We start from the raw sequence: 13,786 nt of genomic DNA, 5'->3' as shown, positions 1-13,786 counted from the left end.
GTAACAGCCATGGTCTTAATCTCAGATGCTTCCTCCATCTGCCAAGTGTGTTCTGGATACACAGCACACTGTGGCTTCTGGGGTCACACTCAGCTGAGGCTGTGGGTCCACAGAGCACTCATCAGGCTGGGCTGTGGTGGTGGTGGCTCTACTCAAGAAGCAAAGCAGTTACCAGCACATTCAAACAGTGTATTGAACATCTTTTAAATATCAAAGTGAGAAACAAGAAGGCAACACAAGAATGTCATCAGGAAGATGTTAGGAAGTAAGAACAGCTGTGTAAAGCTTGTGGCTGGAAAGTGGCTTGCCAGCTTCATTTCTTCGGCTTCTTGGGTAGTGGGCGCCGGAACAGTAAGATGTGAGGTTCTGGTTCATGGATCATATAATGGACCCAACCCTGACTCTGTTGAACGCCAAGATTCCTCCATTCAGATTCAGACATCAAATGGGTTTTAGGGACCAGCTTGGCTATGTCCTTGGGCAGCATGACATGCCGATACTCAAACTCCTCGTCGTCGTATTTGTCCGAATAGTAAATTTGTTTGTGCGACATGATCGCTCCGTTTGCTAGCCTTCAGCCCCGTGCCGCCAACCTCCAAGCAACTCCTTTTTTTTTTTTTTTTTTTTTGAGATGGAGTTTTGCTCTTGTTCCCCAGGCTGGAGTGCAATGGTATAACCTTGGCTCACCGCAACCTCCACCTTCCAGGTTCAAGCGATTTTCTTGTCTCAGCCTCCCTGGTTGGGATTATTAGGCATGTACCACCACGGCTGGCTAATTCTGTACTTTTGCAGAGACGGAGTTTCTCCATGTTGGTCAGGTTTGTCTCCAACTCAGGTGATCCGCCCTCCTTGGCCTCCCAAAGTGCTGAGACTACAACCATGAACCTGGCGAGTGCTCGATTTTAGACGTTAACTATAGAAGAGGATTGAACTTCTCCTCCTACCCAGGCATATTCATACTGCCCATCCTCCCAAAATAATTATCTAGTAATCTGAGTTAGAGCTATACAGTGTCTTCATTAACACCACGTTCCTCTTCGGACCTGTGCCCTATAGTGACCTTCCTAATTTCTTCCTTTCTGAAAGCTTCCTTCCCCACTGGAACCAAAATTATAAAGGGTGGAGAAGTGGGTGGTTCCTTTTATTATATTTCTGTGACTTTACCATCAAAATCAACTGCAAATGGTTAACTTCTTATCAAAACCTCCTTGCTAATGCTAATTTCTATCAGGCATCCAATGAATTTTAATTTCTTGAAGCAATCGTTCCTGGAGCCTCTGAAGCCTGTTCCAATCTGGACTGGGTGCCTTGATAGTTGGCAAATATCTTCATCTTTAAGCTCACCGCTCTCCATTCCAGAGCATTCTTCCCTCCTCTCTTGAAATGAGAGGTTTCAAGATCTCTCATTTACTATAGCCAAGGCCTTTCCTGCTTTGATATTACTTAGCACCCTCATTTTGGCAGGGCTGGCATCCTGAGAAAGGGTAGGTGGGTGGTAACATTTCTGAGATCTCACTTGGCTAAGAATGTTTCTATTCAACCCTTGCACCTGGTTGATAGCTGGCTGGGCCTAACAGTCTAGGCTGGACGCAACCCTCCTCCAGGACCGTGAAGCCTAGCACTCCTGCCTTCCGCATTCACTGTCACCCCGTGCAAAGCTGTTCTGGTGGCCGGTGCTTTGCACGTGACTGCCGTTCTCCATGTCCTTGCTGTTCTAAGGACCCCTAAGGAGGCAGCCTTGGTGTGCATGTATTTTCAGCCACCATGCAGGGTATTCCGTAAGCCTTTCAACCCGGAAACATATCCATCATTTGAGGGAAGTTTTTAAAAATTATTTTGTCAAGTGTTACCTCCTCTTTGTTTTCTCAGTCTTCTCTGGAACATGCTAGACCTCCCGGACTAGTTCTTCTTTGGAAAAAAAAATTTTCCTTTATTATTTTTCCTCTCTTTGCCTTTTTATTCTTTCTGGGAGATTTTCTTAATGTTTTTCTTCCAACTTTTCCATTGAGTTTTCATTTCTACCATGCTTTAATTTCCAGGAGGATTTCTTGTTATTTTTGTTCCCTGGCTTCATACAGGATCCTGTTCTTGTTCCACAGCTGGGATGACATCTCTCTGAGATGACCAGGAGTCTCTTTAGAGCGGGCGCTGAGGCCTTCTTCTCTTGGAGCCCCTCTCCCATCCAATTTGCTCTTTGGCTGTTCGGTTGCTTTGGTCTCTATTCGCTTTCAGGCTGGAGGAATTCCTCAGGTACCTGGGACTCCTTGGTTGTCCCACTTGAACAGTGGAAGACTAGAGCTCACTGGACTCCGAAGCCTGTGTACTCTGACCATCGACAAAACCTCTCACTAGGCTGTCTGCTGGAGAATCTGACTAAACATCCTTACGCATCTCTTCGTGGGCAGAGGAGTCTCCCACTCTGTCTCTAAGCTACAGACCTGGCTACCTGTGGTTCTGAGAGCTGACTGAGGAGAAGCTGGGGGTGGGAAAAGCTCAGCATTCAAGAAGCCTAAATTTACCCAACACTCCTGTTTGGGTAAAACGCCCCACCTTCAACTGGGTGCAGGGTCCCTCATCCAGAAACGTTCAGTGTTAGTCTCTCCTGTGACTAGCACTCAAACTTCTGCCTGGGTGGTGGTGGCAGGCACTCAGGGGCATGAGGTGAGGGAGACAGCTGGTCTGTTTCCTAAACAGTTCTCAGTCAATTCTGCTTCTTGCTTTTACTCTCCCTATTCTCACTTCCAGGGTTTATCTGGTACCTGAACCTTTTGAGGATCCTGCTGGGTTAACTGGGTTGAGGCATCACCAGGAGAGCACGTGGGTGGCCTAAGGGTAATCACACTTTGGGCCTCAATAAGTATATGACATAATGTATACCCTGACTGGTGGGGCCTGTGGCATCGGGGTCACACATGCAAGATGCATGTTCTCAATGTTAAATTATTTTAAAACATGAAGATTTACACCATGGTCTTCAGCCTGGGAGTGGGGACCAGATTATAAGAAGACCGTCCTGGTCACCAGGAAAACCATGGGGATTCTGGTGTCTTTCCCGGCCCTGCCTCTTTCCTGCCCTATCCTGCACCGCGTGGCCCTCCTGGCTCTTCTTGGCACACTTATCCTGCCACTTGAGAACTGGCTTGAGTGAGCCAGCATCGGCGACAGGTGCTCACCCCATCCCTCAGGGCTGGAGTGACAGACAGACTGAGAACCACTGATGGAAACAACTGAACGTTAAGCTCCTGGCAGCAATGCAAAATCCCAAATATTCAAAAGGCTCCAGTGTAGAACTTCAAGTGCACCGGCAGGCCTACGAACAGGCAGGCTGCACCCTCCCAGATGACTTGTGTGTGCCCAACAAGCATCCACTTCCCCGTGAAGAGGGAAATAACTGAGGTCAATGTCTTTGGCTTTTAAAATCTGTCTTTAAGAACAATCGCTGCTGTTTTTATAAAAGAATTGCTGATTATAAAGAACTAAATATTGCAGAAAAGAATACAAGTGAAAGGTTTAAAATTACTCCAAATCCAATTATTCCTAAATTATCATTGCTGACATTAGGTGAAGATATTTTATATGCGTACAGAGAGAGGGAGAGAAATAGGTTTTATGAAAATGGGCTATTTCACGTGGTATTATTTTCAGAAAACACATTCTATTTTAATTTTTTTTTATATACAAAGTTTGCTATAATTCTATTTTAAATGTTTAGAATGTAAAGGGAGAAAAGGAAGCAGAAACTGAAGAAGTATTGAGCTTCAAAGTAAATCTTTCTTTACCACAAGAGTAAAGAAACCTTCAAGTTAAGACAAAGTTTATGGAAACATTAAGAGGTTTTACTCATTCTTTTAAAAACATACAACATGGTTCCATTTTAACAATATTTCTCGACTCTGCATTTTAAAAGTACAAAATCTTCTAATTCTTCACATCATTCCTCCTCCCACCTCGTGATTTTTATTAATTATTTCACTTTTACATTGCCCAGGTTTATAACGTTCACGGTCTATCCTGCAGCCACAATTTATAGTTAATTAGTATTAGTTTTATAGTTAAGTATTAGCTCTATACTTATTCGTTATATTTAGCTATTAGTTCTATCTTTAAGTATATTTTGGTATTTTGTACTTAAGCATATTTTAGTATTAGTTGTATATTTAAGTATTAGCTTTGTATTTAAGTGAATAGTTCAATGCTCACTACAGTCTTTACTTCCTGAGGTCTTTCTTGTGATTCATTCTCTTACTGGCTGGATTTTACTGTCAAGCAGTATTTTCTTCAAGAAGGGTTTCAAAGTGCCACACTTCACATGTTTTCTTCATGAGAGTGCTATTAGCTATGCTTTACTTAAATGACAACGTGGCTAGATAAAGGCTCTTGGGTCATTCTTCTCTTCAAAACTGTGCAGACCTTGATGCATTCATTTCCGGGACTAAAACCTACTGGAGATGGTCTGATTTTTCCAACTGAATGACCAGAGACTTGGCTCCAAGTTTAATAGTCTAAAAGGGCCAGGCTCTGGGGCCATCCTTTCTGTAACAAAGTTTCCTGAAATACAGTGTACTCTGAGGTTTTTTTCCTCCTTTTAGGGAAATAATCTCATGACACATCATATCTTGATTCTGCAGGCACCAATTATTCTGGTATTGGGATCGTCTTCTGTTCTCTGCATTTGCTAGCTTTTCTTTCATTGTTTAACACTTGTCTTTTTCAGATATAATCTTTGTGATTGGCTCAAGCATTGAGAACAATGATCGTATTTTTAGCTGATTTGTTCCACTCCTTAAAGTTTTAACTTATCTGTCAATAAATAAGTTATAATTCTATAATTATATGTTAATAGTTGTATTGTACATATATGGTATTGCTTGGGTTCTCGCTTGTTTGAAGACTGAAACCTTGCTTTTCTGGCCTTCCAACTGGCTCTGGTAAATCAGACTGACTACTGGTTCTCCTCCCCTGAATCTCTGATCAGCTTGTGTCCCCCTCCCCTCACCACTTACCCAGACCTGTGGTGGCTGGCCAGGTGTTTTGTGTTCTAGCTTATTATGCGGTCTCACAAGAGAATGGTGAGTGGAGGGAGAGCTCATCTAAGATATTCCCCGAGTCTGGTCTTTCTTCTGGGATTGTAAGTGTCCAATGTCAGGGTTTGCTCCATCTATGTAGGCAGCAGTCCCCAACCTTTTCAGTACCAGGGACTGGTTTCGTGGAAGACAAGTCTTCCACAGATCAGGGTGGGGAGGGGAATGGTTCCGGATGATTTGAGCACATTACATTTATTGTACACTTTATTTCTATTATTATTACACTGTAATATATAATGAAATAATTATGTGACTTACCATAATGTAGGATCAGTGGGAGCCCTGAGCTTGTTTTCCTGCAACTAGATAGTCCCATCTGAGGGTGATAGAGACAGTGACACATGAAATGTGTTGCTTATGTCCAGTCTACTCTGTAGTCTCAATTCGGTTGCTGTCATTGCAGTAAATCCTGCTTCACAAAGATAGGATGTTGGACATGAAAGCAGGCTTTTCAGTGTGTCTGTGGCAATCTCAGGATATTCCATGTTTACTTTAATCCAGAACACATGGAGATCTGAAGTCTCAAACATACTTTGAAGGCCACTGTGACTTGTGATCTCAAGCAGTTGATCCTCTTCCAGCATGGACAAAGTTGATTCACCTGCTTTATTCACAAATGGGTCACAGATCCATTCCTTCCCAGTTTGGGGGTCTTGTGGTTGGGAAGTAAAGCTCAAGCTCTTCTGAAAGCTGAGGTAGGTGATCATGCACCAGCTGGGAGAAAGAAGGCCCCGGCTCAATGTCTTTCACAATCTCTGCTCATGTTTGTTTGAAAAATGTCAGAAATCCCAGCGTTCACTCATCACCCCTGTAATTCCAGTTTGGTTTTGAATGCAGCCGCTTTAATCTGCCAACTTGAACACAGGTATCACTCTTATCTGCCGACTTGAACACAGTTGTCACTCTCCCCTGAAGTGACAGATCGAGTTTGTTGAGGTTTAGTATGTCACACAAGTAAATAAGTTTCATAACCTATATATTCTGTGTCACTGAAATGTGTTCTAGTAGTGACTTTTTCTAAAAGAAATCTCTGAAGTGGCTCTTGTAACTCAGAAACTCTGGCCAGTGATCCCCCTTTAGAAAGCATCTCACTTCTGTGTATCAGAGAAACTGTATGTGCTCTGCGGCCATCTCGCAGGGCTGCGTGAACAGACGTGAGTTAGGGCATACTTTAACGTGGTTGATAATTTTAATCACATCCTGCAAAATGTCGGTAAGTTCAAGTGACACTTTTTGGCTAGCCAGCACTTCTCTACAGATGACATACTGCATCAACTCACACTTAAGACGTGACCTCTTTGACCTGAGTAGTGAAACCAGAAAGGTGTCCAGTCACAGCAGCCACTGCATCCATGCATACAACACAAAATGACCAGTTTAGTTTCCCTAATATGTGATAATTCAAAGACTTGAAGAGCAGCCATGATGTTAGTTGGCAACTAAAGTGCACACAACATATCCTTATGCACATCCCTGTGAAAAACATGCCACAGAAAAACAAGCACTGTAGTCTTGTTGTCAATATCAGTAGACTTGTCAACCTGGATTGAGTATCACAGTGACTCATTAATTCTAACAGTTGTGTCTCAACATCCGCTGCTATTTCATCACTTCGTCTAGTTATGGCGCTGGCTGAAAGAGCAACATGTGCCACCTTTTGAACTACAGCCTCTCCTAAAAGCTCATGACAAATGTCCTTAGCAGCAGGCAGGATCGACTCCTCACCAATGGCCAGTCCTGGCTTTGGCACTAAGTGATTGGACAGTAAGAACGATGCTTTCAGTACAGACATATTTGATGAAGGTGTGGCCTTCAATAACTGCTTCTGCTCTTTGTGTTTATGTTTTTTAATTCTGAAAACTCCAAAGGCTTGTCTTTTAATGCAGGGTGCTTGGTCTCCATGCAGTGAAGCAGTTTTGAAGTTTTCACGGCTTTGTTGGATAGTTGGTCACCACATATTCTACAAAGTGGGCTTCGCAAATGTGGTCACCCGTTGCAATGACCTATAATTTAAGAAGGACTCTTGGCATTTTCTTTGAAATGCAGCTTTGTGTTGGCAGTCTTAGTGTCTTCTGCTGTCAAATCAATGGGTCTGTCCCCCTTTTCAAAGAAGTTCTCCAGTGACGTTTGTTTGTTTTTTACTCATTTTGGCGAGGGTTAGTGGGTGGGCTTACCAAAACTGTGGCTGAGACAAGTGCGTAGTGCAGGAAAGAGATGTGGGTGGCAGCGGTAAATAAAATGATGGGTGGGCCACGCACAGACTGAAGTAAGTGTTGGCTTCTGACTTAAAGCCTGCCACCAGATACGGCTGTCCAATTGAAGTACATCAGCTCACTTGCCACTATAAAGCCTGCCACCAGAAGCAGCCTAATTGTCGCTTGCCACTCACTGACAGAATTTTGATGAGTCTGCAAGCAACTGATTTATTATTATGGCCTCTATGCAGTCAAACCTCTCTGCTAACGTTCCACTGTGTTTGCAGCCACTGCCCAGCGCCTGCATCACCGTCTCAGCTCTACCTCAGATCATCAGGCATTAGATTCTCATCAAGAGTGTACAGTCTAGATCTCTGGCATGTGCAGGTGGAGCTCAGGAGCGGATGTGAGTGACGCGGAGTAGCTGGCTCTAAATACAGATGAAGCTTCCATCACTCGCCTACCACTCACCTCCTGCTGTGTGGCCTGGCTCCTAACAGGCCCACAGACCGGTACTGTTCTATGGCCTGGGGGTTGAGGACCCCTGTATTTGGGGATGGATATCATGTTCATGGGAGACCCTCCATGGACAGTTTTCCCCATTGAATATACTGTCCTGAGCCTTATGTCTATTAACGCTGTTTTTTTCACTTTTCCCATTTCACCAATTTCTACTCAGTAGGACATTTTACTACTCTTTGATCAGAGAGGAAAAAATAACAAGTCCCATTCAATTTTCTTCCTCCCAGACCTGAGAAACGCGACGAGATTTCCGGGTCTCGTCACATCCCGGGCTGTGAGCAAGAAACCCTCCACACTACTCCTGACTGCCGCCACTGCCGCTGCTGCTTCCCCTGCTGCCCTTGCTGAACTTTACAGAATTAGTTATGACCCTTTCCCTGCTTGGTTCCTGTTTCTCCCTACTTACTAGTCTTTTGCTCTGTCAGATAATTCTGTGTGGAAGTTTTGATCTACCGTCTTAACTCTGACAACTCTCTCTCTGTGTCTTAAGAAACTTATTTATCAGCTGGGCGCAGTGGCTCACGCCTGTAATCCCAGCACTTTGGGAGGCCAAGGTGAGCAGATCACCTGAGGTCATCAGTTCGAGACCAGCCTGGCCAACATGGTAAAACCCCGTCTCTACTTAAAAAAAAAAAAAATTAGCCGGGTATGGTGGCACATGCCTATAGTCCCAGCTACTCAGGAGGCTGAGGCAGGAGAATCGCTTGAACCCAGGAGGCAGAGGTTGCAGTAAGCTGAGATCGCCCCACTGCACTCCAGCCTGGGAGACAGAGTGAGACTCCATCTCAAAAAAAAAAAAAAAAAAAGAAAGAAAAGAAAAAGAAAATGTATTTATCTCTGTATTTCTATTACCGGATAAAATGCTGCACTTTGCTGAATAAATGTTGCTGAATTAAAGTGACATCACTATGGTGCGCATCATGAAAAACCAGAAGATTCTAGAATCTCGTAGTATTGCCATAGGGTTGTCCAGTACTTAGGAGTACACCACTTACATGCTTATGTATGTTTCATTTTGACCCAGAGAATAGTGAAACAAATCCAGACAGGATGTTAAAGACATCATTAGTATAAATGTCTTCAGAAAAAAGGTGAAATATGGGACAGAAGGGCGGACAAAACAGAAAAAAATGTACTGTACCAAGATGTTCACAGTGGTACTTTGGGAGTGAAAGAGAAAGCAGCTTTCTTTTCACTATTTTGTATATTTGGAGTGTATTACTCTCATGTGAAAAGACTGTAAGAACAGGAAAGCAAAGCCAGTGCAGAACTTACAGGGCAGGAGTTTAGCCCCCACAACATCCAAAATCCCAGCCAGATTTCCTTGCACAGGGATTCACTGTCCTAACAGTCGGCACACCATCAGGACCAGTGGCTCTGGCCTGCAGCCTGATGGGGCTATCAAGCGCAGTCCCGGGGTAAGAAGCTGCATGCGTGTGATGCCCGCAGGGATGGAGAACAACGCCGAGTGTCAGACACAATGGAAACCTATCTTCACACCTCACAGCAGAAAATGCTAAGGCATGCATCTATTTCTTGGTCCTAAATAAATGACTGGTGAATATAGCCAGGATTTCAATTTACTTAGGCCCAATTTTTCTCTGTATTATTTTAAAAGATACTTCTAAGTCTTAATTTTCTCAGTGAAATCAATGACTTTTGCTGCATGAAGATATACTTGGAGAACAAAAGCAGAGCATTCTCAACTCAACTGCCTTGATTTATTTTAAGACAAAAGTCAGATGCTGTGGCAGTATGCCTGCTTTGCTCTTACGATGACCAAGAGAGGTGGCAGAAATGGAAAAACACCCCTCACAGGGCGGTGGGCCACAGTCTCCCCACCAAGTGTTAACTTGCCAGGGTTCTGGGCACCCTGCTTAGAGGGAGCTCTAAAAAGAACTAATTTATGATTTTTATTCTCTTTGCCTATTATTACAAGATGCATATATATATATATATATATATATATATATATATACACACACACTCAAATTTACAGCTGTCTCTCTCACCGAATAAAAACCAACAAAACTTCTTAAAACTCCAGATAATCTCAAATTAATGTTTCCCATTTCATTTCCTTTTTCCCCACTATATATTTTACCCCTTGGGCTGTTTCTTCTGAAATCCTATTTCTGCGAACCCAGAACACTTGAATTTTCTAAATCATGATTATTTCCTTTTTCTTTTCATCTCCCTTTTAATTAGGGCCACATACTCTTTCTCAGCAACCAATGCAAATTCATTCTTTCTACCCCAGCTCCAAAACCCATTTTTAGTATGTTATTTCATGCTCTCCTTCCTCCAGGTCAGGCGTCTCCCGTCCCACCAGAACTGGATGCCGGCTCTGAGCCCAAGTTCCCTGCAAGGAGCACACATCCTCTCAGGGGTTCCCCACTCTGAGATCTACCTCAGTTCTTCTTTGCTTAAACTCTCCCCCATCCCCCACAGACATAGAAGGACAAATCCAACCATCTCCTTAACCATGTCTGATTAGAGTCTCTTGGAACTGAGGCCTTGCCCAGCCCTAGTCTGGATGCCGACCAGCAGGTGCTCACCGTCGTATACTCAAAGTAGTAAAGGCAGTTGTCAGTCAGGATGAACCAGCGTCTCTTCCAAGTCTTTACCCTGCCACCTGCAGAGCAAACAGAGATGTGCGTCCGACAAGAGAGAACCAGACGAGCGTGGGCTCTGCAACACACACAGCTCTCTCCTCAGAGATGGGGGGAGAGGCATCAGGAGAACGTGGAGACCACGACATCTACATCAGTAACAAGACACAGAGCCGAGACACAAGCATCTTTTACATAGTGAAAGTCTGTGGGTACAAGCAGAGCAAGCGCGTCTAGGTGACACCCTGGAGATGGAATCAGGACGGCAGGATGAGCATGGGTTTGGGAGGGAAAACCCAGGGGCGATAATGACACACAATGCAAATTTGCCAGAGTAAGCAAAAAGCCTACGTGGTAGAAATCGCCAAAGAACAGAAAAAGAGGGAAGGGTCAGCCCTAATGCAGGCTACTCTGCCACTGACAAGCAGCCAGCACATAGGAGTGTTTCACTGAAAGTGAAGGAAGGGGGAATCAGGAGGGAGATGCTGGGAGGCTTCACAAGAAAATCCATGCTTTCCTTGGAACATGGAACCAATTCCCATGGTTTTACCCTCTTCCTCATCTTCATGATTAGAGTGAGCTTCTACACTGGCTTTTAACCTTATGTCCTGAAAACACAATCTCCCGAGTCCTGGGTGAGAATCAAAGCAGAATTCCTTTATCGAGGAATAATCAACTCATACTGAGAGGCTGCCTCAGAAGTCTTTTCCATTTTGGGAAAAAACAGCTGGCAAATTCAGCTATGGCAAAACAAGCTCTGGCAGCGGCAGCTGAGAGGCTGGCAAGGGCCTCCCTTGGTTCTTTTTAGTATTTCTCAGTACAAAACGTTGGGGTCATGGCGGGTGCGGTGGCTCACATCTGTAATCCTGGCACTTTGGGAGGCCGAGGTGGGTGGATCACTTGAGGTCAGGAGTTCAAGACCAGCTGGCCAACATGGCGAAACTCCGTCTCTACTAAAAATATAAAATCAGCTGGGGGTGGTGGCATGTGCCTGTAATCCCAGCTACTCAGGAGGCTCAGGCATGAGAATTGCTTGAACCGGGAGGCGAACGTTGCAATTGGCTGAGATTGTACCACTGCACTCCAGCCTAGGTGATAGAGCAAGACTCCATCTCAAAAAAAAAAAGAAAAAAAAGGAAAAGTTGGAGTTGGGTCATAAAGTTATGCTGGGACAGATAGGAAGGAAGAAAAAAATGTAACCGCAGCTTATCTGAATGAAGCTACGCCTGCTGTCACATCAGGACCACAGGCTTTCTTTTCTTCCACCTCCCTTCATCAAGAGAAAATGTTCTGAACATGAACCACTCAAAAATTACCCCGATGGCCTTCACCTGTGAAGCTATGCATGGCATTCTAGAAACACTTCTTGTGCCCTGTCCTTTTGCTAAGACTTAATCTACAGACAACATCACTTCTCCAATCATCCTAAATGGCAAGGACCATGGGGCGTAAATCTCATACCCCTGATCATGATTTCTCTCTTGCCCTCATCACAAATAGCTGAGCAAAGAGGAGGGTGGTTTTACAGGGACTATTTCCAACTGCCAGGACCCGCCTGCATGCTCACACCAGAGAAACCTAAGGGGAGTATGTGAATAATGCTATGGAAAGAAAATGTCTACTGTAGGTCCTGGCAGACAAGTAAAAGGACCACTGGGCTTTCAGGTCTGTTTCGCACCCTGTTTAGATGCTGCACTCTAGGCGGGCTTACAAGACTGATCATTAATTGCCAAGATTCTAAATGACACAGATCGAGGTTATGCGAGGGTATCGCTGTAAGCAAGCACGTGCCATCTGTCTGCCCATCCTGTGCTGTATCAAGCAAATTGAGACTCTCTCCCTCCAGTGACTTGTGAGTTTCATGTGAGCCCTTGCCGCTGGTCCCTAAAGGTTAGATGGCATGAATTAAGAGAAAACCATCAATGGATACTATGACATGCATGTGGAAAACAAGAAAGCCTGGGCAGAACTAAAATAAATAAGGAGGATAAAGAAGACAAGGACTATATTCAGGATTGAAGCCAATTTGTTCTTAAAAAGGAACCCCCGCCAATTCAGAGTCTGAGAACTTTGGTCTTCCACTGGTTGCCCACGCAGGCTCAGCACAAAGGGAACATCAACCCATGCTGACCGCCCATGCACTCCATCACAGGACACTACCCGGTAACCCTTGGGACTTAGGAGATCATGGAAAAAGGGAGTCAGATGCTAAAAGGAATGAGATGGAAGGAAATCAAGGAGAAAAAGCAAAGCCGGAAGAAATTCTCTGCCCGATTACAAAAGCTTGGTTATTTTCTTTAGACAACTTGCTGCATTATAGAGACCTCTACCACAAAGCACCACTGTGGCCCCACGGGGAACATTTCCACGTGGAAAGAAAAACAAACATGGAACAAGCAGACAGATCAATGCGCGCCTAGGACAGTCCCTGTGGAACTCACAGGACCACCTCCCACTGCACGGCTCCTCAGGCCCTCCTGTGACCCCTCGAGGTATCAAGGCCAGATGCCATCTTCCCCTACAGCTGAGAACAACCTGGAAAGTCCTAAAACATCTGAGTGAGTGTCTATGTTTGGGGTTGTTCTTTGTAAGCGTAGCTACTGCTCAGGGAATGCTTAGGCACAAACCTGAGGAGTCTTGGGCTAGGAAAGCATGTTTCCCCAAACCAGCAAATGGAGAGGAGACGCCAACAACATAGCTAGGAGACTGATTTGGGGCTTTAACAAGGACTCGCTGAAAAAGCGAGGGAGCAAAACAAAACATAAAAACAGAGCCGAGGTTGTAATACCCTTCTCTGATCCCCAGAAAATTCAACACAAGGACTTCAGGAAGGGTTTTTCCGTTTGGATTTTTTCTGTTTTTTTTATACTTCACTCGGTATCATTTTGAATTTAGGAAACACCATTTCCCCTTTTCATGCAAAGGCAAATGTCTTAAGTGTTGTCTAATTTAATTCTTTCCCTAATTTGTGTTTCCACATGGTAAATTTGAAGCTTTCCATAGCTTTGGGAAGTCAAGACTTTGTTCTCTCTGGAGAAAGTCTCAGCCTGAAAAAAGAATAAAAAAGACTTCCTTCTCTTCTTTCTCCTCATCCCCACTTCGGAGATTAACTTTCAATCGGGTTGATTAACGGATGTCAAATTGAGTATCAAACATAGCGCATGTCTTAGCCAATAATTCCAAGTGAAATGAAGTGGAAACTTCCTCTGCTTTTACAAACCCACTCTTAGTATGTTTTCTTGCATTACTGCATTCAGTAAGGAATATAACATATACTCCTCCAAAAAGGAAAAACATGCAAATTGCCCTAAACCCCTGATCCTGACCAGTTCCCTAGGGACTGTACAGTAAGTTAGAAGCAGCAATAACACTA

The 13,786-nt window shown here is 44.2% G+C and overlaps 2 protein-coding genes across 5 annotated transcripts in view; both read right to left on the bottom strand.

Moving 5' to 3' along the window:
- The window catches only part of CYTH1 (cytohesin 1), a 106,148-nt gene that overhangs the window by 7,949 nt on the left and 84,413 nt on the right, over positions 1–13,786 (bottom strand). For 3 of the 4 annotated variants that reach the window (XM_017524991.2, XM_017524990.2, XM_037737218.1), the window contains exon 10: positions 10,360–10,436. In XM_017524991.2, coding sequence (XP_017380480.1) covers positions 10,360–10,436 — 77 coding nt within the window. Of the gene's footprint in view, positions 1–10,359; positions 10,439–13,786 lie in introns of all 4 variants that reach the window. The other variant, XM_037737217.1, reaches the window with a different exon arrangement.
- On the bottom strand, positions 7–677 carry LOC108301743 (cyclin-dependent kinases regulatory subunit 1). Its single transcript, XM_017524994.2, has one exon. The coding sequence runs from the start codon at positions 551–553 to the stop codon at positions 314–316; it is 240 nt and encodes a 79-aa protein (XP_017380483.1). The 5' UTR covers positions 554–677; the 3' UTR covers positions 7–313.

The sequence above is a fragment of the Cebus imitator genome, unplaced genomic scaffold (assembly GCF_001604975.1).
Source record: "Cebus imitator isolate Cc_AM_T3 unplaced genomic scaffold, Cebus_imitator-1.0 Scaffold36, whole genome shotgun sequence".
NCBI classification, from domain to species: domain Eukaryota; kingdom Metazoa; phylum Chordata; class Mammalia; order Primates; family Cebidae; genus Cebus; species Cebus imitator.
The sequence above is the reverse complement of the archived record's forward strand: the minus strand, read 5'-3'. Positions and strand labels throughout refer to the sequence as shown.

What these genes read in the sequence shown, in the direction of transcription:
- LOC108301743 (XM_017524994.2), bottom strand. Translation starts at nt 553, where the DNA reads ATGTCGCACAAACAAATTTACTATTCGGACAAATACGACGACGAGGAG.